Consider the following 27,105-nt stretch of genomic DNA (forward strand, 5'->3'; position numbering starts at 1 on the left):
GTGTGGCAGTTCCTAGGTATATAATATATTGTATATATTGTATCCTTTTTACTGAGAAAGATCCTTTCTGGTGGTGGTGTGTATAGGAGCCTTTTCCCATTTTCCATTCTATTAAACACTTGGAATAAATTTTATGTATGACTAATATGTCAAAGAGTATACTGTTATGTAAATTATGATTTTTCCTATTTGCTTTTTGTGTTTCCTTCTGACTGGTATTTGTTGAATAGACTGTGAGACTTGTGATAATACAGAAAATCTGGAATTGGAGATATCTTGCCTATGAGTCGTATTAGGACCTAGACTTTCCAGAATCTATCCCTTTTGTGGTTCCATGTTAGCATTCACCAACAGCTCACCTGTGTGCGATTTTAAAGCAGATGCGGAGAAGACATTCTTCAGATAGTGGATTCCCCACACTGGGAGAGAGGCAGATACGTAGGAGCTTCAAGGACACCATCTCCCAGCTTATTTTCCAGATTCTGTGTCCTTGTAGTCAAGAGTGTCCTCAACACCATCAAAAAATGCTTGATTTCCATTTTTATAGACATGTAGGTTCCCCTGATATCTTCACAGCTTACACATCAAAGATCCATCAGAGTTTGAATTTTTTCTGTAAGGCCTCTTGTGTCCACTTTGAAAGTTATTTCAGTATTTTATGATTGGTAATAGTCTCTGATTACACTCCTCTCTGGATTATATCTTTATAGTGTCTAATATGTGTAGGAAACACTTTATGTTGTTAATAATACTAGTAATACTAGTATGTGTTCCTGACTCACCACAACATTCACAAAGGTGCCACCAAAACGAATGACATGGGAGTTTGTTTCTCTACTGCATTGCACAGGGACATTGGTGGCCCATTGTTTCCATGTGAGAATAAGCACCTCCTTCTGTCAAGATGGCTATGGGTGTTTCCTGTTACTTGTAGCTGAATATAATCCCCCAACATGTTTTTTATTGTCTTTTATTTTACATGATTGAAACTGTTTGAATTTTTTGTGAAACAGTAGTTTTTGTAGTCTTTTCAAATATTTTACCAACTCTTTTTGAAGCTTTCATTAGCTAACAAATGTTACTTTTCATTTCCTCAAAGAATATATTAAACTATCCTTTTTATGTATGAATATTCAGAAAAACCTTGTAGCTTTCTTCATTTAATCATTATGCAATGTGAGTAAGTTTTTCAAAAATATTACGTTGGCCAAAGGTTTGTTTGTGTTTTTCTGTAAGATGGTCTAGCAGAGCTTCCCTGGTGGCACAGTGGGTAAGAATCTGCCTGCCAATGCAGGGGACAAGGGTCCAATCCCTGGTCTGGGAAGATCCCACATGCCGTGGAGCAACTAAGTCCATGTACCACAACTACTGAGCTTGTGCTCTAGAGCCTGCAAGCCACAACTACTGAGCCCACATGCCTAGAGCTTGTGCTCTGCAACAAAAGAAGCCACTGCAATGAGAAGACCACGCACCACAACGAAGAGTAACCCCTGCTGGCTGCAACTAGAGAAAGCCTGCATGCAGCAACAAATACCTAATGCAGCCAAAAATAAATAAATTAAAAAAATTTTTTTTAATTAAAAAAATGGTCTAGTAGCACTAAGTTGTCTTTAACTTCATTTGAAACAATTTTGTTAGATTGTATTGTGGCAGTTCTCATATCAGTAAGCATTTAAAAAAAATCAAAATTGGTGAATTTTTGTGTAGCCATTTTAATATTGGTGATGTAAGGGAAAAAGTAACATTTTCGGCATATTATGCTTTATTATTTCAAGAAAGGCAAAAACGCAACTGAAAAGCAAAAAACAATTGTGCAGTTTATGGAGAAGGTGCTGTGACTGACCAAACGTGTCAAAATTCATTTACCAAGTTTCATGCTAGAGATTTCTTGCTGGACGATGCTCCACATTGGGGTAGACCAGTTGAAGTTGATAGTGATCAAATGGAGACATTAATTGAGAGCAATCGACATTATACCACGTGGGAGATAGCCTACATACTCAAAATATCCAAATCAAGTGCTGAAAATCATTTGCACCAGCTTGGTTATGTCAGTCGCTTTGATGTTTGAGTTCCACATAAGTTAAGCAAAAAAAAACCTTCTTGATCGTACTTCTGCGTGCGATTCTCTACTGAAATGTAATGAAAACGTTCCGTTTTTAAAACAAATTGGGACGGGTGATGAAAAGTGGATACTGTACAATAATGTGGAACAGAAAAAATCGTGGGGCAAGTGAAACAAGCCACCACAAACCACACCAAAGGCTGGTCTTCATCCAAAAAAGGTGATGTTGTGTATATGGGGGGATTGGAAGGGAGTCCTCTATTATGAGCTCCTTCTGGAAAACAAAACGATCAATTCCAACAAGTACTGCTCACAGTTAGACCAACTGAAAGCAGCACTCAACATAAAGCATCCAGAATTAGTCAACAGAAAATGCGTAATCTTCCATCAGGATGACGCAAGACCACATATTTCTTTGATGACCAGGCAAAAACTGTTACAGCTTGGCTGGGAAGTTCTGATTCATCTGCCATATTCACCAGACATTGCACCTTTGGATTTCCATTTATTTTGGTCTTTACAAAATTCTCTTACTGGAAAAAATTTCAATTCCCTGGAAGACTGTAAAAGGCACCTTGAACAGTTCTTTACTCAAAAAGATAAAAAGTTTTGGAAAGATGGAATTATGAAGTTGCCAGAAAAATGGCAGAAGGTAATGGAACAAAATGGTGAATATGCTGTTCAATAAAGTTTTTGGTGAAAATGAAAAATGTGTCTTTCATTTTTACTTAAAAACCGAAGGAAGTTTTTGGCCAACCCAATATTTATTTATTTATTTTGCTGTGCTGGGTCTTAGTTGTGGCATGCAGGATCTTCAATCTTCATTGAGGCATGCTGGATCTTTGGTTGCAGTATGCGAACTCGTAGTTGCCACATCTCATAGTTCCCTGACCAGACAGAGAGAATGGACTTGAGGACGCGGGGAGGGGGAAGGGTAAGCTGAGACGAAGTGAGAGAGTGACATTGACATATATACACTACCAAATATAAAATAAATAGCTAGTGGGAAGCAGCCGCATAGTACAGGGAGGTCAGCTTGGTGCTCTGTGACCATTTAGAGGTGTGGGATACAAAGGGTGGGAGGGAGACGCAAGAGGGAGGGGATATGGAGATATATGTATATGTATAGCTGATTCACATTGTTATGTAGCAGCAACTAACACAAAATGTAAAGCAATTATACCTCAATAAATATGTTAATTAAAAAAAAACCTGAGAAACACTTTGACCCATATCATTACATGTGAAAACTCCCATGGAAAAGAAGTATAAATAGTAGTAACATGAGATAAGTAGATAGAAAGTACTCCGTGCCTAATGTTCCAGAAAACCTTCAATATGAAAGAGTTGTTTTAAAAGTTTATAAATATTTTGTTTTTACTAAGGGTATTTCTTCATGTGTATCCTTGAATGATGGATTTATACTAATTTCAGAAATGAATATTAATGTGAGTTAATTCCATAAGTTGTCTTTCAACAATAATCATAAGTTTCAAAGGTACTTATTTTTCCTTTAATCAGACAATGATTTTTTTCTCTTTACATTTGAAGCCTGTTGGATCCATGGGTGAATTTACGTGTATTTCTAATATGCAATTAGGCTTAAATTTTTATAATGTTCTATTCATTCTCTGTTAATGGGACATTGAAAAATGGCAGTTTGGTATTTGTTGGAATTTTCCTAGTAGTATTGTGTGGCAGTTCCTGGATATTCATAATCCATTATATATGTTTCACCCTTTTTAGAAATATTTATTTATTTATTTTTGGCTGCGTTGGGTCTTTGTTGCTGCACGTGGGCTTTCTCTAGTTGTGGCGAGTGGGGGCTACTCTTCATTGAGGTGCGCAGGCTTCTCATTGCAGTGGCTTCTCTTTGTTGCAGAGCATGGGCTCTAGGCACGTGGGCTTCAGTAGTTGTGGCTCGCAGGCTCTAGAGCGCAGGCTCAGTAGTTGTGGCACACGGGCTTAGTTGCTCTGCGGCTTGTGGGATCTTTCCAGACCGGGGCTCAAACCTGTGCTCCCTGCTTTGGCAGGCGGATTCTTAACCGCTGCACCAGCTGCACCACCAGGGAAATCCCTATTTCACCCTTTTTACTGAGAAAGATCCTTTTTTGTGGTGGTGCGTATAGGAGCCTTTTTCCATTCCATTCTATTGAACACTTGGAATAAATTTTATGTATGGCTAGGATGTCAAAGAGCATACTGTTATGTAAATTATGATTTTTCCTATTTGCTTTTTGTGTTTTCTTCTCACTCGTATTAGTTGAATAGACTATGAGGCTTGTGATAATACAAAAAATCTGGAGTTGGAGATATCTTGCCTGTGAGTAATATTAAGACCTAGACTTTCCAGAATCCATCCTTTTTTTGGTTCCATATCAGCATTCACCAATAATTCACCTGTGTGATTTTAAAGCAGGTGCAAAGAAGACATTCTTTAGATATTGGAGTCCCCAGACTGGGAGAGAGGCAGACACATAGGAGCTTCAATGACACCATCTTCCAGCTTATTTTCCAGATTCTGTGTCTTTATAGTCAAGAGTATTGTCAACACCACCAACAAGTGTTTGATTACCATTTTTATAGATGTGTAGTTTCCCCTGATGTCTTCACACCTTCCACATAAAAGATCCATCAGAGTTTGAATTTTTTCTGTAAGTCTTCTTATATCCACCATGAAAGTATTTCAGTGTTTTATGGTTGGGAATATTCTCTGATTCCACTCTTCTCTGAATTATATCTTTATAATGTCTAATTTGTGTTGAAAACAGTTTATGCTGTTAACAGTGCTAGTGAGTATGTGTTCCTGACTCACCACGGCATTCACAATGGTGCCGCCAGAAAGAATGACATGGGAGTTTGTTTCTCTGCTTCATTGTGCAGTGGCTTCCTTGACTCATTGTTTCCATGTGAGAATAAGCACCTTCTTTCTGTCAGGATGGCTATGCATGTTTCGTATTACTTTTAGCTCAATATAATCCCTCAATGTGTTTATTTTATTGTATGTGATTAAAACTATTCTATTCAGAATGATTATAGACAAACAACAAGGTCCCAGTGTATAGCACAGGGAACTGTATTCAGTATCCTTTAATAAACTATAATGGAAAAAATACTAAAAGGAATATCTATGTGTATAACTGAATCACTTTGCTGTACAGCAGAAGTTAACACAAAATTGTAAAGCAACTATATACTTCAATTAAAAAAAATGATTACAAACCCTATACGACTGTGGTATATAATAGTAACAGTGTGCTTGAGAGGACTTCTTACAGCATTTTCACTTGTGTTAGAGGATTTGATTGCTATACAAGATAGCAAGACATTTTTCTTTATTGAATGCTTTCAGGCAGTTTATTTTATCGTTGGTGTTCATAATCATTTTCCTGAAGGCAAAAACAGTGTTGTGGAGATAAACTTAATTAGTAAGAAGCTTCGTTCAATTATATTAGTAAGAAGAGGGGACTATTGGTCATTTTTATGGTTTTGCATTTTATCTTTTATCATTGTTAGAGATAGGGTTATAAAATACATAAATTCACTTCTTAGTATACTAGGTAATATTTTTGAAATCATTTTAGTGACTTAACTGAGGTCTATAAATTTAGGTAAATTGTGAGGCAATACAAAGCTGGCAAGGGAGAAAGAAAGGACTACTTTGCCAGTGATCCCTTTCTGAAACACTATACTCTTTTTTTTTTTATGTTTATCTTATTGAAGTATAGTTGATTTACAATGTTGTGTTAATTTCTGCTGTGCAGCAGGGTGGTTCAGTTATACATATACACATTCTTTTTCATATTGTTTTCCATTATTGTTTATCACAGATATTGAATATAGTTCCCTTTGCTATACAGTAAGACCTTGTTGTTTATCTATTCTATGTATAATAGTTGGCCTCCGCTAATCCCAATCTCCCAATCCATCCCTCCCCCCACCCCCTCTCCCCCTTGGCAACCACAAGTCTGTTCTCTATGTCTGTAAGTCTATTTCTGTTTCCTAAATACATTCAGTTGTGTCATTTTTTTTACACCTTCTCCATTCCTTTAATGTGCATAGAGTAACCAGTGTATATAAATAGGCATAGCGCCTCGTCCCCTATTCCTGTTTTTTTTTTAATTTTTAAAAAATTTTATTGAAGAATAGTTTATTTACAATGTTTTGTTAATTTCTGCCATATAGCAAAGTGACACAGTTATATATATATATATATATATATAATATATATAATATATATACATATATATTCTTTTCCATATATATTCTTTTCCATATTGTTTTCCATTATGGTTTATCACAGGATATTGAATATAGTTCCCTGTGCTATACAGTAGGACCATTTTTTTATCCCTCCTATATATATAATATTTTGTAGATATGTTGATTTGTGTGATATTTTAGATTTCACATATAAGTGATATCATATAGTATTTGTCTCTCTCTTTCTGACTTACTTCACTTAGTGTGATAATCTCTAGGTCCATCCATGTTGCTGAAAATGGCATTATTTCCTTCTTTTTTCTGGCTGAGTAGTATTCCCTTGTTTATATGTACCACATTTTCTTTGTCCATTCATCTGTCGATGGACATTTAGGTTGTTTCCATGTCTTGGCTATTGTAAATAGCACTGCTCTGAATATAGAGATGCATGTATCTATTGAATTATAGTTTTGTCTGGATATACGCCCAGGAGTGGAATTGCTGGATCATATGGCAACTTTATTTTTAGTTTTTTGAGGAACCTCCATACTGTGTTCCAAAGTGGATGCACCAATTTACATTCCTACCAACAATGTAGGAAGGTTCCCTTTTCTCCACACCTTCTCCAGCATTTGTTATTTGTAGACTTTTTAATGATGGACAGTCTGACTGCTGTGAGGTGGTACCTTATTGCAGTTTTGATTTGCATTTCCCTGATAATTAGCAATTTTTTTTTCTGTTTCTTCCTGATTAAATCTTGGGTGTTTGTACATTTCTAAGAATTTCTTCATTTCTTCCAGGTTGTCCATTTTATGGGCATGTAATTGTTCATACTAGTATCTTATGTTATTTTGTATTTCTGTGGTATTGGTTGTAACTTTTCTTTTTTCCATTCTGATTTTATTGATTTTGGCCCTCTTTTTTTCTTGATGAGTCTGGCTAAAGGTTTATCGAAGAACCAGCTCTTAGTTTCATTGATCTTTTCTGTTTTTTTAGTCCCTATTTCACTTATTTCTGCTCTGATTTTTTGTTTTTTGGCTGCATTGGGTCTTCGTTGCTGTGAGCAGGCCTTCCATAGTTGTGGCAAGCAGGAGCTACTCTTTTTTTTTTTTTTTGTGGTACGCGGGCCTCTCACTGTTGTGACCTCTCCCGTTGCAGAGCACAGGCTCCGGACACGCAGGCTCAGCGGCCATGGCTCATGGGCCTAGCCACTTCACGGCATGTGGGATCTTCCCAGACCGGGGCACAAACCCATGTCCCCTGCATCGGCAGGTGGACTCTCAACCACTGCGCCACCAGGGAAGCCCGAAGGGGTTACTCTTCATTGCTGTGCGCAGACTTCTCATTGTGGTGGCTTCTCTTGTCATGGAGCATGGGCTCTAGGCACGCGGGCTTCAGTAGTTGTGGCACGCGGGCTCAGTAGTTGTCGCTCGTGGGCTCTAGAGTGCAGGCTCAGTAGTTGTGGTGCACAGGCTTAGTTACTCTGCCACATGTGGGATCTTCCCGGACCAGGGCTGGAACCTGTGTCCCCTGCATTGTCAGGCAGATTCTTAACCACTGCACCACCAGGGAAGCCCCTGTAGTTCTTAACAGAACAAAAACTGATCTTCCCTGAACCAGAAGTATTCTGCCACTAGACTGCGTTTGGACTTCAACTACAATTCTTCCCTTAGGTTTCCAACGTGCCCATTTAGATTGTTTTTTTTTTTTTTTGGCTGTGCCACATGGCTTGTGGGAACTTAGTTCCCTGACCAGTGTTTGAACCTGGGCCCTCAACAGTGAAAGCGCAGAGTCCTAATCACTGGACTTCCAGGGAATTCCCTCGATTGCATATTTTTTATTTAGCTAATCCTCCATAAGAACATGAGCCACTTTCTTAAAGAGGAAAAAAAAGGAAAAGGAAAATTAATATATGTGTATAAACACATACACTTACACGCATCATGATGGTTCTGTTTATGTGAAGGATCATGACTAACATTGTATTTTAATTTTTATCTATTAGAAATCAAATTGTGCCTTATAATTGAGGAGTCATTTTTTCTGTGTAATCTCCTAAACAGTAAATTTTGTGAAGTGTTCAGTATCGTTTTGGAAATCATAAAAAACAAAATTTCTCAATTTTGATCACATATAAAATGACAAGTGATTTTAGAGCTATCACTTTCATTCTCTATTGACTGGAATGGGCTTCATACTAAATGTATTAGGATGTCCTTACAGTGTGAGGAGGTCTTCAGACTCACTCCTCAACAAAACTGGTGAAAATTATTTTAATAACAAATATTTCAAGCTGCCAGAAATAGTCTTAAAGGCAAACAGCAGATGAAGAACATTTGTTCAAGTAAATCTAGGAAGAGTCAATAACCATGTAGTATCTTTGTAAGGTGGCATATTGTAACTAGATTTATCACAGTGATCATTTTGAAATGTATAGAAATATTGAATCACAGTGTTGTGTAAGAGGAACTAACGTAGTGTTGTAGGTCAATTATATTTCAAAAGCAAACAAACTCATAGGAATAGAGAGCAGATTTGTGATTACCAGAGGTGGGGGAGGGGAATTCAATAAATGCAGTCAAAAGGTCAAAACTTCCAGTTCAAAGATAAATAAATACTAAGGATGTAATGTACAACATGGCAAATATAATTTGCACTGCTGTATGTGGTATATGAAAGTAGCTGAGAGAATAAATTCTAAGAGTTCTCACCACAAGGAAAAACTTTATTTTCTATTTCTTATTTTTGTATCTATAGGAGATGATGGATGCTCGTTAAATTTAGTGTGATAAGTTTGCATTGCATTGATGTATGTGGGTCAAATTATTATGTGGTACACCTTCAGTGATGTATGCAATTATATCTCAATAAAACTTGAAGAAGAGAAAAACTCATAAAGATTTGTATGAAATATGAGTCTGTGTTATTTGAACCAAGAGCACTCCCTGTGAATGAAAAATTAATCCGTCAATCTAAGAAAGAATTGGAAAATTTTATTTGAGCCAAATTTGAGGATTGTAACCTGGGAAGAGCATCTCAGAAAGCTCTGAGAACTGTTTCGCTCGTTAGAAGTCACGGCACAGGCTGGAGGGCTGTGAGGATGCACGGTGCCCAGACCAAGTATCTGAAAGACCTTGTTGAAGAGGAAGCCGAGGAGGCTGGGGTGGCCCTGAAAAGCACCCAGACCACACTCCAAGCAGGTCTGGCTGCAGATGCCTGAGCGGCCCCGATCTCCACCCAAATCTACAAGAAACACCTGGAACGCAGGCCCGGGCCATGTCCACCAGAGCTGGGCCTGGCCCTGGGCCATCTGGCTTGCTGCTGCCTGCACCACCGGGCCAAGAGGAGACCGCCCCCACCCCCCCTCCCACGAACCAGGTGTACCAGAGGCTGGAGAAGCTGCAGGCAGCAGTGGCAGGGCTGTCTCTGGAGCCAGAGGCCGCCAGCCGCCAACCCTTTTCCCGCAAGAGAACTCCTACGTGTCCACCACCAGCAGTGCCCTGAGCGGTGCCCGCCCATGGCAGCCCCTGGCAGCGCCCTCGGGAGGCCTGGCCCAGGCTCCAGAGAGGCCGCAGAAAGGTGCCAGCCAGCCCGTGGATAGAGACAAGAGCATGTCCGGCCTATCTGCTGCCCTGCATTGCTGACCCCAAGCTGCCCCCTGGGCCCAGCCCAGCCAGGCAGCTCTGGCCCAGGGGCCGCCGTTTGTGCACCAGCACCCCTCAGGCAGGCTGGCTGCACTCAAGGGGGTACCACCCGAGAGTCGAGCTGGGGGAGCGGCCCGGGGCTCCAGCCCACAGCTATGGAAGGATCACTCCTGGACGGCTCGATGTCGTCACAGCCCCCGCAGAACGTCATCACGCCAGCACAACAGAAGATGCTGCAGAAGCTGGCCTTGCACGAGGATGGGGTCCTAGACAGCCTGCAGCTGCTGTCGTCCAGCTCCTTCCCAGACTTGGGCCTGGAACAACAGAACAGGCAGGGCCCCAAAGAGAGTGATGAGTTTCAGAGCTGAACTGTCCATCTGGTCAGATCCCTAAACCCGGAGGTCAAAATTCTCATGGTTGGAAGTTCTCACAGCTCGCGAACCCTCTGCAGTCTGTGGGCAGGGGGGTGGGGGCTCCGTCCTCACGGAGGAGGGCAGGTGGTGGCCTTGCTGCTCTTGGGGTGTGGGCACAGGCAGGGCTCAGAGCCCTCCGGGCTGACTGCTGCTGGCTGTCAGTAGGGCAGGACTTCTCAACAGCCTGCCTTGAGGCCAGCATTCGCGGGAGAGGAAAGCCGATGTCGTTGGTGGGGCCGGTGGCGGGGAGGAGGGCAGGTCTGAAGGCTGCTGGCTGCACAGGCCAAGGAGGAGAGGTGAGTGGTCCAGTGGGACTAGCGGGGTGCCAGTTCCCCTGAGAGCTGGGCGGGGCCTCTGCAGCCCAGGCCTACAGCAGCAGCCCTTAGCCCTTCTTTTCGGACTTTGCTGAAGCCCTGGGGAAAAGCAGCCACTCTGATGACAGAGCTGATGAGGCCAGGGGCCCTCCCAGCTGCTTGTAATTGGGAAAAGGAAAAGTGAGGTGTGGCTGTCCCGTGGTTCGGTCCACTAACTAGAAGTGGGAGTTCTGAGAGGCCCCAGGGAGTGCAGTAGCGCCTCCCATCAGGCCAGTGTCCGCAGGCTTCCCCAGGGAGCCGGGAACTAGCCTAACAGGCCACCCCTTGGTGCTGCACCAAGCTAGGTTGGGCTCCAGAGGCCACAGGCTCAGCCTCAGGCCCGGGCACTGCTTGTGACAGAGGGGTCTCTCTACCCCAGGTTTGGCTAGGCCCAAGCTTTGTTACCCAGACAGTGAGAAGTCCCAAGAAGGCGGGAAGTAGGGAGCAAGGCAGAGAGGAAGGAAAATGAAAATGGGACTCACATTTTTAGAAGCAAGTCACGGTTCGTGTAACTGAATGTCTTTGAAAGTAGCCCAGAGCTGTAGCACAGGCTTCAAATGATTTTGTGTCTGCAATCATGAGCCACACTACATGCCCCACGAAGGTAGGCATTGGTGAAGTCCAAGCTGTGCTGGAGTAGTAAAAGCTTACACTTCGGAAAAAAAAAAAAAAAAAAAAGAAATCAAGGCACAGTTATATAAGGTTTTTGAGGTAGAGGGCTGTACATCAAATGACATATTACTGACAGTTTACATAATCCAGATCTAAGCAGGATCATGGTGGGTCATGTGACCCCTTACAAGATCAAGAAATGTTATCTTTTAAGGAGTTGTCTTGTTGATGCTAGAAAAATGTTACTCTTTATGGTTGAGCAGACATTCCTGCTGATGGGGGAGGTCTAGCTGATGCATAATGCAGATACACAATGCACAGTGGGAGGAGAGAGGAAGCCAAAGGGCAGAGAAGAATTTGTTTAAATTTTTCTTGACTTGCCATAAAATACGCATTTTATTTCACTCCCTCTCTAGCTCCTCTCAGCTTAGGTTGCTGAAGATTCCACTTTAGACTACTGTGACCTAGAAAACATGGCACAATGTTACCGCAGCTCCCACTCAAGAGGACTGTTTTCCTAGAAAGAACAGACTTCAACTTTTCAAACCGGCCCCCACTGCCTGTTGCTGGGGGTTAATACTTGCTGGATGACTCTTCTTACAAACTTGGGACACGATTCTTTTATTCCCTACACATGGAACAGAGGTGATGCCTTTGTGTGCACTGACAGTACAGGGTGTTGATTGCCCTCCTCCCAGCAGGTGAGGCGGCTGTATCATAAGTCATTCCTGAGGTGCCTGAAGATACAACCAAGAGGACCACTGGCTGCTGTCTCCCCTCCATTGAGCACTCAGCTCTTAGGATGGGATTGTCGTTCAGAGAGGCTTCCTATTACCCCCAAACAGCTCCAGGAGTGGCACAGAGGTTTTTTCCTGAGTACGGGGTGGTGGGGTGTAGGTGGGTGGGTGGGAAGTGAGCTCTGACTACCTTTCCAAAGAATTAAAGTGCCTGGCAAAAGATTATGAAAAGTGGAAGTCAAAGGACCCTAGCAAAAAAGTGGAAAATGAGGTGAAAATCAGTTAGGAGTAGATTCTGTATTTAATGAAAGTAGCCTACCTGTACACTGCCTAGTTTTCTGGGTAGAGTTGGGAGCTTAGAGTGCTGAGAGGAGGATTCCAAGGGTTAAACAAATATCACGTACTGATTTTGGGAGATATTTCTACAAAGGAACCATAATTGCATTGAATAAATTGGAGAGTAAATTATGCCCTTTCCTGCTCTCATCCCCCTCTCTGCTCCGTGTCGGTGAAAACAGTCAAGCCATCAGCCACAGATTGATTTAATTTCACCACTGGGTGAGGTCTGTGAAAGAGCAAGAGAGCCTCACCAATGGTCCTGTCATCCCAGGATACAGCAGGTTTACCCAAAGCTGCGCCCAATCTGAGGACCTGTGTTAGAGGTTTCACTATGTCTGGGGTGTGGTGAGAAAAACCACTTTTCAAAAAACTGCTTTTGTCTTTCCTAGTCACTGCCTAGGCATTTTACAGTATGATAACCCTGCTCACACCCAGAATCTGGACATTTAGATAAAGACTTGAGGTTAGGATTCCACTCTTATTTCCTGCTAAGGTTTTCTCAGGACATTTATTAAAATAACCACTTAGGGGGACTTCCCTGGCGGTCCAGTGGCTGAGACTCCGTGCTTCCAATGCAGGGGGCACAGGTTCCATTCCTGGTTGTGAAAGTAAGATCCCACGTGCTGCCAGGCGTGGCCAAAAACAAGCAAACGACAACAAAAACAAACAATAAAACCACTTAGAGTTATGCTTGTGAAAAGTTAGTGACCTTTGCACTGTGGATGAAGACTGTTATCTGCCATATCAGTAAACAAAGGATGTTGGGGCCATCTAGCCAGCAAGTGCTGCTCCCACCCCCAAGGGTGCTCCCTGAGGGGATTCAGGATGGAGAAGAGCAGGATACTGGTCCTAGATAGTAAGGACCATCAAGGATAGTAAGTTAAGGTGCATATCAAAGGAACGATTTCAGTGAGCCCAGATTATTGCATCTTCCTGTACATGGGAAAGTGCTAAATTCGTTAACCTGAGATATCTGGTTTTCTTTAATTAACCAGACTACCTGATTTTCATGTTCCAACTATCTGGTTTTTATTGTAAAAATTCCTATGTATTCTGTCTCCTCCCTAACCTCTTCAGAGCAGTCCCTCAGAGTTATCTGAGAGGCTGTCTCCAGGGCTTGAGTCCTCAGAAGTTCTGCCAAATAAAACAGATTTCTCGGGCTTCCCTGGTGGCGCAGTGGTTAAGAAACCACCTGCCAATGCAGGGGACATAGGTTCGAGCACTGGTCTGGGAAGATCCCACATGCCACGGAGCAACTAAGCCCGTTCGCCACAACTACCGAGCCTGCGCTCTAGAGCCCGCAAGCCACAACTACTGAAGCCCATGCGCCTAGAGCCCATGCTCCACAACAAGAGAAGCCACCACAATGAGAAGCCCATGTACTGCAACGAAGAGTAACCCCCACTCGCCACAACTAGAGAAAGCCTGTGCGCAGCAACGAAGACCCAACGCAGCCAAAAATATAATTAATTAATTAATTTAAAAAACATATTTGTCAGCTTTTAGGTTGTGCACTGTTTTTTTACTTGACAGCGCCATCCGTCTTATAATTGGTAGGTGCCTACTCTCTCTCCTGCTTGCTTCTGACCTGGGACTGAGGACTGCCCTTTTCCCAGGGTCATTGTAACGGCCCCCCTCAGCCCCCAACTTCTGGGATGTGTAAGTAATAGATCTCCTGGCTGAACTTGCTTTCTCTGGGTTTATTGAAACTGCACCTTCAATCAAAACAACCCCATGGGTTTCACTTACCCAAAGTGGGAACTCATTTGCTGAGGGAGATACCTGCCCACCCCATGTGGATGGTTATGAGAATTTATAAAAGAGAACCTCACTAAAATGGAGTTGGGAGCCTATGATGGGGACCTGTAGCCCAGTACCTCTCCACATCAGTTGTAGGAAGAATTGTCATTTACACACCTCAACAGTAGAATCTTCATCAGGAAAGAGTCATCCTTTATAGGTCACAAAGAGAAGAATGTACATTGCATTTCCTACAAAAAATTGAGTTGCCCAGCAGCTCAGCCAATGAGAAACTGTCATCACCCTGAACTCTCACTTTTCTCCAGTGGACTTTCCATCAAAGCAACTTCTCCCGACTTCCCTGGTGGTCCAGTGGTTAAGGCTCTGTGCTTCCAATGCAGGGGGTGCAGGTTTGATCCCTGGTCAGGGAACTGGGATCCTGCATGCTGTGCGGCACAGCCAAAAAAAAAAAAAAAAAAAAAGCTCCTCCCAACTTTCTCCTTTATCTCAATAAAACAACATTCCTCTCCTTTCTTTGTTGGTCTTGACTATGGCTTTTGTTATAGCTTGCTTGTCCAGAGTCGCAATCCTTTGCTGTTCCTGCATAAACTCATTTTTACTGGTAAAATAACTTCTTTTTTTTTTTTTTTTTTTTTTGCAGTACGCGGGCCTCTCACTGTTGTGGCCTCTCCCGTTGCGGAGCACAGACTCCGGATGCGCAGGCTCAGCGGCCATGGCTCACGGGCTCAGCCGCTCCGCGGCATGTGGGATCTTCCCGGACCGGGGCACGAACCCGCGTCCCCTGCATCGGCAGGCGGACTCTCAACCACTGCACCACCAGGGAAGCCCAAATAACTTCCATTTTTAAGGTCAAGAACACGATGTGCCCGTTATTCAGCAGGTCATAATCTGCATATTCTTAATTCAATACACCAGCTCTGACTTCTCAGTACAGTGGGAACGGGCTTCATTAAAATAATCCAGGCAGTCACTGAACAAATAAATAGGCACATAACCATAATAATCCCCAGAAGGAATGGGTCCAGAACCCAGAGTTGCTGCAATATATTAGCTAAAATGTCTAGTTTACAACAAAATATGAGACATGCAAAGAAATAGGAAGGTAGGAACCAGATGGTGGGAATAAAGAGCAATTGAAAAATGACCCAACTCTTACAAGGAGACCCCAGTAAAACCAGGTGATGTCTCAGCAAAAAACAGGGAGGCCAGAGGCAGAGGGAAACATTCAAAGCGCACTAGGAAAAAAACCTGTCAACCAACAATCCTATATTCACCAAAACTGCCTTCTGAAAAAAATGAAGGCTGCCCTTCATTTTTCAGATCAACAAAAGCTAAAAGAATATATTGACCGTCAATTGCCCCACAGGAATTACTGGAGGAGTTCTTCAGGCTGTAAGCAAGGGACTCCAGAAGGTAATTCATATCAACATAAAGAAACAAAAACACTCATACAGGTAATTCTGTAATTAGAAAAGGTAGAATCAATACATATTTTCTCTTTTCTTCTTTCAACTGATGTCAAAGGAACTGTATAAATCCTATGTATGTAATGTGTTACTAGACTGTGTAGTAACACACAGTCTAGTAACCGTAACAGTCTAATGTGCAACATAGAGAGAATATCTGTGTAGTGAGTGCATTTGCCATTAAAGAGCACAAAGGTGGGAGTAAAGCTGTACTGGGCTAAGGAGATGACTACAGATGGTAGATAAGTGTAAGAAAATACTTTGGGGGTTATTTCATAAGTTGAAGTAATCTGCATAACAATAATAACACAAAAATGGCAAAAGGGAATAGAGCTTTATATGAGTAACCTTTCCATGTATCACTGGAATTAAGCTAGTATAAATCTGAGTCTCATTTTAGTAATTTAATACATCTATGTTAAGACGGCAACCTCTGAAATGTTTTTAAATATATAATGGAGAAGTCATTTGAAAATGAAAGTGTTACACTTGAAAATATTCACTTAATGCAAAAGAAACTTGTAAAGGAGGACTAAGAACTAAAAACAACATGGGAATTGTAGAAAACAAAAAGTAAAATGGCAGGTATAATTGCAACTATGTCAAAAATACTAAATGTGAATGGATTACATGATCCAAACAGGAGGAAGAGATTGTCACCCCAGATTAAACAAACAAACGATGATCTAAATTTATATTCTGTGTAGAGGTGATCTCAGAGAGACAACAGCAAGTGGTCTTGAAGCTAGGTTTTAGTTTCCTGCCCAGGAATTGAACCTGGGTAGCCTGGATGAAAACCCAGGAATCCTAGCTGCTAGACCACCAGGCTAGAAGCAAATTTCCCCTGGCTCTTGCCCCATTTGAAAAATGGATTTCTCAAAGAGGCAAAAACTGTAAAAACAGGTACAGAGTTTATTATCAGAGACACAGCATATCATGTGGGAGAGCACACAGAGAAACAGTTTGTTTAAGACAGAAGCAAGGCAGAAATACACACCTGGAGAGAAGGGGTGTGGGGTCCTCCCTAATGAGGAGCACAGTAAAGAGGTGGTTACATCATTTATACAGGGCAGTTCTTCTGGATCTTTGTTTACGTTTGGCCAGTTATCTCGTTTGTTTTCCACACTTGACCTGTCCTAGAGCTCTCCCCAATATGCGTGCGCAACTTTTTGCCAAAATGGATTCCAACACAGAGGACTTCAGGAGTATGTCCACACTTTTTGTGGGGTGGTGCCCCCTCCCTTTTTGACCTCCAAGGAGCCTTCCTGCACATGTGCAGATAGGGAGGTTTCCTTGACCTCAGGATTGATAGATGTGGTCCTCTTATCTCGTTACTCCAGCAGAGCTCAGCTCCTGCCATTAACTTTGTCCTTGGTGTGTCTAAGGAAAACAAAGCTCCAATCTACTCTGCTTGACACACTCCCAGCTGCTCAGCCCAGGGACCCAACTACCTTCTACCTGAGAGGAAGCACACGTTAGATGCAAAGACACCAACAGATTGAAAGTAAAAGCGTATGATAGGTACACCAACATGAAAACTGGAGAGATTATATAAATACCAGGCAAAATAGACTAGAAAACAAAACATATTAGTAGAGAATTAGCAGATGCAAACTATTATATATAGAATGGATAAACAATAAGGTCCTACTGTATAGCACAGGGAACTAGATTCAATATCATGTGATAAATCATAAAGGAAAAGAATATAAAAAAGAATGTATATGTATAACTGAATCACTTTGCTGTACAGCAGAAACTAACACAACAGTGTAAATCAGCTATATTTCAATAATAAGTTTAAAAACTACATATTAGTAAAAAGAAAAAAACAACAGAAAAAGAAAAAAACCCCAGAAAATCAGAATAGAACTATAAAAAGTGAAGTGGTTGAGTTAGTAAACAAAATCCACCCGTAAAATAAACCTAGACTCTACCTTTGCGTAGATGGCTTCTACACAAAGTTCTCCAAAAATTTTAAAGAAGATTTGTTACTGAATTAGACTGGAGACTCCCCTCCTGGCCCCTAGCTGAACCAAAGACCCCCTGGCTGGGTCAGGGAGTTCTTTCCTGCTCAGGTTTGAGCTGCCAATAAGGAAACTGAGTTTGGTGCAAGGACGACAGGCTTTTCTTCAATGGCCAGAGAAAGAGAAGGGGAGCTAATGCTCTAAAGACACCTTCTCTCTGATTACAAGCAGGGATGAGCTTTTTATAGAAAATGGTGAAGGAGGTTACAGGGGACGAGTGTCTTTTGTCATCCTGACTCGTGGAAATGGATGGAGGTTTCCTGGAATGCAATTCAGTTCTCTTTTCTGCTGCTGTGTGGTGGCCCTTCTGGGTCTGGGTCAGAAGCAGGTAGAACCAATATGGCAGGGGGGTGAGGGGTGGAGATTTTATTATTACGATGAGATGGCAATCGGCTGTAGAGTGAACTTTGTCCCACTTTTGAAGTTCACTCAGATTATCCTGGATTCTTATGGTTAAGCCCTCTTTTTGCTGTCATGTAAACACAACTAGTAGATACAGTTAGTTCTGGTTTTCTGCAAGTTTGCCAGGAGGGAGGTTTTTACTAGAATGGGAGGGTGGGGCGGTTGGCTTCCTTGCCTCCTTGCCTAAGACAGGTGTACTTGTTTATAGAGACAATTTAGGCATGGTGGGTTAGGGACCGTCGGGTTTCTCCCCTGGGTGTCAGGTTTATTACTGATTTTCACAAAGTCTTGTAAGTAATAGAATGAAGACAATACTTCACACTCATTTTGTGAGGCCAGAACTACTCTAATACCAAAGCCAACACATGAAGTACCAAAAAAAAAAGACACACCTATTTCTTTTGTGAATATGGATGGAAAAACACCCAACAAATACTAGCAAACTCAATACAGCCACAGATAAAAAGAATTATACATCATGACCAAGTGGGATTTGTTCCTGGGATGAAAGTTTGGATTAACATCTCAAAATCATTAATGTAATGAGTGAGGTCAATAGATGCAAGGTCTTCTAAATAGATTCAAAGAAATAATTGACAAAAGAAATAATACCCCTTCATGATTAAAACACTCACCAAAAATAGGAGGGCTTCCCTGGTGGCGCAGTGGTTAAGAATCTGCCTGCCAACGCAGGGGACACATGTTCGAGCCCTGGTCCGGGAAGATCCCACATGCTGCAGAGCAGCTAAGTCCACACACCACAACTACTGAGCCTGTGCTCTAGAGCCTGCGAGCCACAACTACTGAGCCCACATACTATAACTACTGAAGCCCGGGTGCCGAGAGCCCGTGCTCCACAACAAGAGAAGCCACGGCAATGAGAAGCCTGTGCACTGCAACGAAGAGTAGCCCCTGCTCACGGCAACTGGAGAAAGCCCTCGCACAGCAATGAAGACCCAACGCAGCCAAAAATAAAAAAATAAAATAAAATGGAAGGAAATGTCCTAACCTCATATTGAGCATCTATGGAAAACCCACAGCTAATATTATATTTAATGGTGAAACAGTGAATGCTTACCCCCAGCCATAACTAACAAAAGATGTCTACTCTTGTCACTTCTGTTTGACAGTTTATTGGAGATTTTAGCCAAGAACTCATTAGGCAAGAAAAGGATTAATATGCGTGCATATTGGTTAGAAAGATGTAAAACTGTCTCTACTTCCAGTCAGGTATCTTATATATAATAAACTCTAGGGTCTGCTAAAAAAAAACTATAGGAACTAGTAATTGAATTTAACAAGGTTGTATGATACAAGATCAAAATAAAAACAACTGCATTTTTATACAGTTGCAATGAACATTCTGATAATGAAGTTCAGAAAAGAAATGTATTTACAATAGAATCAAAGGCAATAAAACAGAATAAATATAACAAAGGAAGTATAAAACAAATACTCTGAAAACTACAAACATGTTTGAAAGAAATTAATTAATGTATAAACAAATGGGAAAACATCCCAGTTTCATGGATCAGAAGACTTAATATTGTTGAAATGGCCCTTCTCTGCAAAATGATCTAAGATTCAATAATCATAATCTGAACAGTAATTTGATTGGCAATCTCTTTCATAAATTTATAGGGAATTGTAAGGAAACCAGAATAGCCACACCATTCTTGAAAAAGAAAAAAAAATTGTAGGATTAACATTTCTTGATTTCAAAACTTTGTACTAAACAAAGGTAATCAAGATGTGGTAGTAACAGAAGGATAGACAATTTTGTTAGTCAATGATACCTCAAGAAAGCTGTGGGGGAAGAGTTTCCAGATGAATCCCAAGTTTACAGGATGATTTATTGTTTTTCTTGTAACAGAAATAATAGGAATCAATTGCCTTAGGGATGTCATAGTCGTTTACATTTCAAAGTTCACTAGGGTTTGCAGCAAAAACTGATGTAAAATAAATTTCCTTTCAGTGTAAATGCAGACATGAGAACTTAATGAACACATCTCACACCCTATGGTTAGACTGAGCAGAGTCCTTGCACCCACCTAGGACTGCGGGCTTCAAATTTCTCACCAGGGCCAAGTGTTCTGGGATTCTCTACCTTAAGTACCAAAAGAGTGGGGGCGGAAAAGCGATGAGGGAAATCTCAGTGCTCGCGAAGATCAAAGATTAAAATGGACCAGCCTCTGTTACAGACGGTGAGGTCACACTTAAGTGTGTTTCTTATGAAAAGAACTGTGTCAGGAACGAGTGAGATGTGACCAAAGGACCCCCATCTTTCTTCCCGCGTTGGAATTTTGCTGAGCTCTCTAAATAAAATGGCTGAATAATTGCTGAGTTGCCAAATAATGATGATGATAACTGGACTTATTCTGGACTAAAGAAAACATACCTTTCCCTAGAAACGGATGAGATGTGTTCCGTAACCCAATGGTATGTATAGACGAATTTTACCCTCCAATCCAAATTCTTGGTAAAGAAGTTTTTAAGCCTGAATGAACAACCCCCTTTTTCCTAGAAAAACTTTTACCCATTTTCCTCGGGTCGGACGCCATTCTGGGTCTCTCCAGAATCTGTGACCCCTTGAATTGCAATTCTAAGATCCCTCAATAGACTGCCATTTTGCCTCTTTATAATTGGTGGTCCTTATGGTTGACATTCTAAACAAGGGTCATAGTTCCATGAGTGGTTCGCCGCAGCCTTACGCCAAGCTCTTGACCTGCAGAGGACAGATGGCCCATTTGTTACAAGCAGACCTGGCCTGGGCCATCCTCTTGCTCTGTATTTCTCCAACCTGAGACTGAATCGGGAATTCCCGGCGCACATCTGAGCCCACACTTTCACAAAAAGCTGGGTGAAAACACCATAGGCAGCCTCAGGCCAGGAAAACTTTCTGTTTAAATGCAAATGGAGCTGGCTGGTGAGGTTACCACCTAGAGGAGAAGATGTTTGGGCGGAGCCCAGCCCTCCTGCTCTGCAGTCACTCAGGCACGAAGTGGCGGGACTTTCGAACTGTCCAATCAGGGGCGCCGCTGGTGGAGGTGGGCGGGGCGACGCACAGCACCCGCAAGAAAGTCGCCACGGACTCCGATGTCCCAAGGGCGATATCTGGCGTTCCCCGCCCTTAATGGTCCCAGTCGTTTCTGCAGTGGTCGTGGGAGGCGTAGGAGGGCCTCGGGGAGACCCGGAAAAGCTGGATATGGTGAGTGTGCCTCCCCGGCGTGTGGAGACGGAGCGGAGAAATTGGTAGGAACCGGCGGGAACAGGCCGAGGCGGGACCCGGGCCTCCCTGCGTTCAATTCCGGAGTCTGCGAACCCGTGTCCACTTGGACAGCCACTGGGACCTCATTCCCTCCGGCTCGCAGCGTGGGGGCGGGGCCTGCAGTCGGGACCCCGGGCGTCCTGTCCCGTCACTGCGCGCCATGACTTCGGCCCCGCCTCCTAGCCTCTCTGGGCAGCTCTGCGCCCGCAGCCTGCGTCTTCCCCAGGGTGTGCAGTGACCACGAGGAGGATCATCAGGGAACAATACTGACTCGGTCCCCGGGGTACCTGTGTATGAGGAGCTGTGTGGTCCCTCCTTTCTCCCCAGGGCGGGACCCGTTTTCTCCTGAGTTTTCCAAATGGTTGGGGAGCAGGGTCTCAAATCCACGACCCTGTCCCTCTAGCCTAGCTCTTCCTAGAGTGGCAATAAATGCCTCAATTTCCAGATTCCTTCCCGAATTCTAAAACTCCAGCTTCTCCTCTTCGATTCACAGCATGATTATCAACTATTTGTCTTTCGTGGTGCATTTCAAGCAGACCCAATTTTTTTTTGTTTTAATTTTTTTCCCCACAGAGTCATGGATGACTCCTTTTTATAGATTTATATTCGTTGTGGATATTTGACATGAGAGGACAGCCATGAATAACTACGTGGAACTACTGTTTGAATCCTCATGCCTCTCCCTCAGGATCTTTTCTGGGCACAGACATCCTATCCGAAATCCTGCCAGTGGTGGTCCTCTTTGGAAGATTTCCTGGTTGATCTGTCAGCCTTGCCCCTCTCTGGCTTTGTCATAGGACATTTTTCTTCATCCTTTTAACATTCGTCTGTCTGTGTCTTTAGGTTTAAAGTGGATTTCTTGTGGACAACATACGATTAAGTGTGATTTTAAACATCTGTCATTACTGTATTTGTCTTTCAGTTGTATTGGGACCTTGATTAAAGTGGTGGCTAATACAGTTGGATTAATACCTACCACACCTTTTATTGTTTTTATTTGTTACCCTTGTACTTTGTTTCTTTTTGTCTTCCCACTTTTTCTGCCGTCTCTGGCTTTAACTGAGCATTTTACCTGATTGTTTTTCTTAATCCTCTGTTAGTATATCAATTACACATATTTTTTCACTTTTTTAGTGCTTGCCCTTGAGTTTTCAGTATACATTTACAACTAAGCCACATTTGTCAAGTGCCACGATACCACTTCATTGGGCATGCAAGTACCTCATATGAAGTTATTCCCATTTCCCCCATCTCTGGTCCCTTGTCACATGGCTCTCATTTATTTCACTTATCCATAAGTTTATAATTGCCAAATACATTCTTGTTCATATTTGAAACAAAGTGGTTATCTGCCATATTAATTATAAGAATTACAGTAGATATTTTACCTTCATATATTGTTTTTCTAATCCTGCATCTTCATCATTTACATTCTTTCTGATGAGTTTCTGAATGTTTCTTTCAAAGTAGGTCTATTAAGACAAAGTCTCAATTTTTTTCTAAGAAAGTCTTTATTCCTCCTTTATTCTTGGAAGATAATTTCGCTTGACACAAAATTCTAGGAGAGTTGTTTTTTGTTTCAAAACGTTAAATAGTTCACTCTTGTTTCTTGCATGGTTTCTGAAAAGAAGTCTGATTTAATTCTAATCTTTATTTCTGTATAACTAAGGTGTTTTCCCCTCTGGCTTCTTTCCATATGTATTCACGTTGTCTTTGGTTTTTGTGTAGTTTGAATACGGGCTACTTGGTTGTGCATTTTTATTGTTTATGTGTTTAGTGTCCTCTGAGCTTCCTGGATCTACAGTGTGTCGTGTATCATTAACTTTAGGAAAATCTCAATGATTGTTACTACACTAATTTCTTCTGTTCTTTTCTGTCTTTTCCTTTCGTAATCCCATGATGGTTATAAATCTTCTATTTGACAGTTTATGTTAGGGTTCATAGATATTGTTCTGTCTTTTTTGTGTTTCCATTAAACTCTGCTGAAATAGAATTTTTTGACAGGCCATGGTAAGAACAGAATATTTGGGGAATATTAATAATGTTGTATTTATTTTCTCTTTCCCAATTTTAAAGATCATGGGTTGCCCTGTGACCTAAATGCTGTGAAGAATCTAAGAAGAGAAGTTTATTTCAAGTTATTTTGCTTTTTTCTTGCGAGGTTGGGAATGATAGCTTCTAAGTTATTAAATGCCAGAGCCGGAAGTAGAAGCTTCTGACTCCAATTTTTTTTTAAAGAAGATGTTGGGGGTAGGAGTTTATTAATTAATTAATTAATTTTTGTCTGTGTTGGGTCTTCATTTCTGTGCGAGGGCTTTCTCTAGTTGTGGCAAGCGGGGGCCACTCTTCATCGCGGTGCACGGGCCTCTCACTGTCGCGGCCTCTCTTGTTGCGGAGCACAGGCTCCAGACACGCAGGCTCAGTAGTTGTGGCTCACGGCCCTAGTTGCTCCGTGGCATGTGGGATCCTCCCAGACCAGGGCTCGAACCCGTGTCCCCTGCATTAGCAGGCAGATTCTCAACCACTGTGCCACCAAGGAAGCCCTGACTCCAATTTTTTGACAGTTGGCTGTGGACAGCTTTAGAGCCTCATCCCTCCTTCCCCTTGTGACCCACATGTATCCAAGGCAGTGAGAAAGGCTTTGCTCCTACCTTTGGCTTAGGAAAAGATTGAATCCACACATGCTCTGCCCTTGTGTATAAACTCTCACTGTATCCCACCACAAAACCAAAATAAAAAAGTCCACACACGTTTCCTTGCTCTCTCAAGCTATTTCACGCCTGCTTGAGAGGCCTGCCTTACACTCGCCAGAGACCTCAATTATGGAGGAATATACCCTTTTATAGCCTACTGGCAGTGTGTGCTGTCTTCAGCTAAGGGATTCTTATGCTTAGGGGTTAAACTGCATATTCCTTTTCTTCCTAGAGGAGCTTGACAATGGCAGAGGAAGGAAGGACACCTCTACAGTGGCTGGTCACAGAGGACTTCCTTCTGATTAGAGGATGGTGATTTTATGTTCTTTGGGAGGAAAACACTGTGAACAGATTTATTTATTTTATAATCATGGGAATATCCACCATGAAAACATCATGGACTTCAGTGAGCTCCCTTACAATCTGCAGCTCTTAAATTTTTTTTTTCAATTTATAAATTCCTTATACTATACGCAAATCCTTGTTGTTTATCTATTTAATATGTAGTAAACTGCATGTGTTAATCCCATACTCCCCATTTATCCCTTTTCCCCCCTTCCCTTTTGGTAACCATAAGTTTGCTTTCTATGTCTGTGAGCCTGTCTGTTTTGTAAATAAGTTCATTTGTACTCTTTTTTAGATTCCACATATAGGAGATATTATATATTTGTCTATCAATGTCTGATTTACTTAGTCTAATAATCCCTAGGTCCATCCATGTTGCTGCAAATGGCATTATTTCCTTCTTTTTTATGGCCGAGTAATAATACATTGCATATATAAAACACATCTTTGGAATCCGTTCATTTGTTGATGGACACATAGGTTGTTTCCATGTCTTGGCTATTGTAAATTGTGCCGCTGTGAACATTGGGATGCATGTATCTTTTCAAATTAGAGCTTTCCTGTTTTCTTGATAAAAGCCCAGGAGTGGGATTGCTGGATCATATGGTAACTCTTTTTAGTTTTTTAAGGAACCTGCATAGTGTACCAATTTACATTCCTACCAACAATGTAGGAGGGTTCCCTTTTCTCCACATCTTTTCCAGCATTTATTATTTGTAGACTGATGATGCCCATTCTGACTGGTGTGAGGTGTTACCTCAATGTAGTTTTGATTTGCATTTCACTAATAATTTGTGATGTTGAGCATCTTTTCATGTGCCTATTGGTCATCTGTATGTCTTCTTTGGAGGAATGTCTATTTAGGTCCCTTTTAAAAAATTAATTAATTAATTAATTAATTTATGGCTGCGTTGGGTCTTCGTTGCTGTGCGTGGGCTTTTTCCTAGTTGCGGTGAGTGGGGGCTACTCTTCATTGCAGTGCGCGGGCTTATTGCGGTGGCTTCTCTTTGTTGCAGAGCACGGGCTCTACGTGCACGGGCTTCAGTAGTTATGGCACACGGGCTCAGTAATTGTGGCTTGCCGGCTCTAGAGCGCAGGCTCAGTAGTTGTGGCCCACAGACTTAATTGCTCCATGGCATGTGGGATCTTCCTGGACCAGGGCTCGAACCTGTGTCCCCTGCATTGTCAGGCAGATTCTTAACCACTGCGCCACCAGGGAAGCCTTGTTTGTATATTTTAGAAATTAAGCCCTTGTCACTCACATCCTTTGCAGATATTTTCTCCCAGTCCATAGGTTGTCATCTTGTTTTGTGTATGGTTTCCTTTGCTGTGCAAAAGCTCATAAGTTTGATTAGGTCCCATTTGTTTATTTTTGCTTTTATTTCTATTGCCTCGGTAGGTTGACCTGAGAAAACACTGCTACAATTTATGCAAAAGAATGTTTTGCCTATATTTTCTTCTAGGGGTTTTACGGTATTAGGTGTTATATTTAAGTCTTTAAGCCATTTTGAGTTTATTTTTGTGTATAGTGTGTGGGAATGTTCTAACTTCATTGATTTACATGCGGCTGTCCTGTTTTCCCAACACCACTTGCTGAGGAGAATATCTTTTCTCCATTGTTTATTCTTGCCTCCTTTGTCAAAGATTAATTGATCATAGGTGTGTGGGTTTATTTCTGGGATCTCTATTCTGTTGCACTGATCTCTATGTCTGTTTTTGTTCAGTACCACACTGTTTTAATTACTGTAGCTTTGTAATATTGTCCGAAGGCTGGGAGGGTTATTCCTCCAACTTTGTTCTTTTTCCTCAGAATTGCTTTGACAATTCTGGGTCTTTTACGGTTCCATATAAATTTTAGGATTATTTGTTCTAGTTCTTTGAAAAATGTCATGAGTAATTTGATGGGGATTGCATTAAATCTGTAGATTGCTTTGGGTAGTGTGGCCATTTTAACAATATAATTCTTTCAATCCTAGAACACAGAATATCTTTCCATTTCCTTGAATCATCTTTGGTTTCCTTTATCAATATTTTATAGTTCTCAGCATACAAGTCTTTCACCTCCTTGGTTAGGCATATTGCTAGGTATTTCATTTTTTGATGTGATTTTATTTTATTTATTTTTTAAATTAATTAATTAATTTTTGGCTGCATTGGGTCTTTGTTGCTGTGCACGGGCTTTCTCTAGTTGCGGTGAGCAGGGGCTACTCTTCGTTGCAGTGCATGGACTTCTCATTGCGGTGGCTTCTCTTGTTGCGGAGCACAGGCTCTAGGCAAGCGGGCTTCAATATTTGTGGCAAGCGGGCTTCAGTAGTTGTGGCTTGTAGGCTCTAGAGTGCAGGCTTAGTAGTTCTGGTGCACGGACTTAGTTGCTCTGTGGCATGTGAGGTCTTCCCAGGCCAGGGATCGAACCCGTGTCCCCTGCATTGGCAGGTGGATTCTTAACCACAGCACCACCAAGGAAGTCCTGATGTAATTTTTTTTTAATAAATTTATATATTTATTATTTATTTTTGGCTGCATTGGGTCTTCATTGCTGCGCAGGCTTTCTCTAGTTGTGGCAAGTGAGGGCTGCTCTTCGTTGCAATGTGTGGGCTTCTCATTGCGGTGGCTTCTCTTGTTGTGGAGCCCAGGCTCTATGCACGTGGGCTTCAGTAGTTGTGGCATGTGGGCTCAGTAGTTGTGGCTTGCAGGCTCTAGAGTGCAGGCTCAGTAGTTGTGGCACACAGGCTTAGTTGCTCTGTAGCATGTGGGATCTTCCTGGACCAGAGTTTGAA

General features: G+C 41.9%; 1 protein-coding gene across 1 annotated transcript in view; it reads left to right on the plus strand.

The window, feature by feature from the left end:
• LOC132518473 (zinc finger protein 709-like) overlaps window positions 1-27,105 on the plus strand; it is a 49,225-nt gene that overhangs the window by 13,374 nt on the left and 8,746 nt on the right. Inside the window, 3 exon segments of the mRNA XM_060146415.1 lie at window positions 9,469-9,847; window positions 9,937-10,243; window positions 21,053-21,230. Coding sequence (XP_060002398.1) covers window positions 9,469-9,847; window positions 9,937-10,243; window positions 21,053-21,230 — 864 coding nt within the window.

Source organism: Lagenorhynchus albirostris, chromosome 3 (assembly GCF_949774975.1).
Source record: "Lagenorhynchus albirostris chromosome 3, mLagAlb1.1, whole genome shotgun sequence".
NCBI lineage: Eukaryota > Metazoa > Chordata > Mammalia > Artiodactyla > Delphinidae > Lagenorhynchus > Lagenorhynchus albirostris.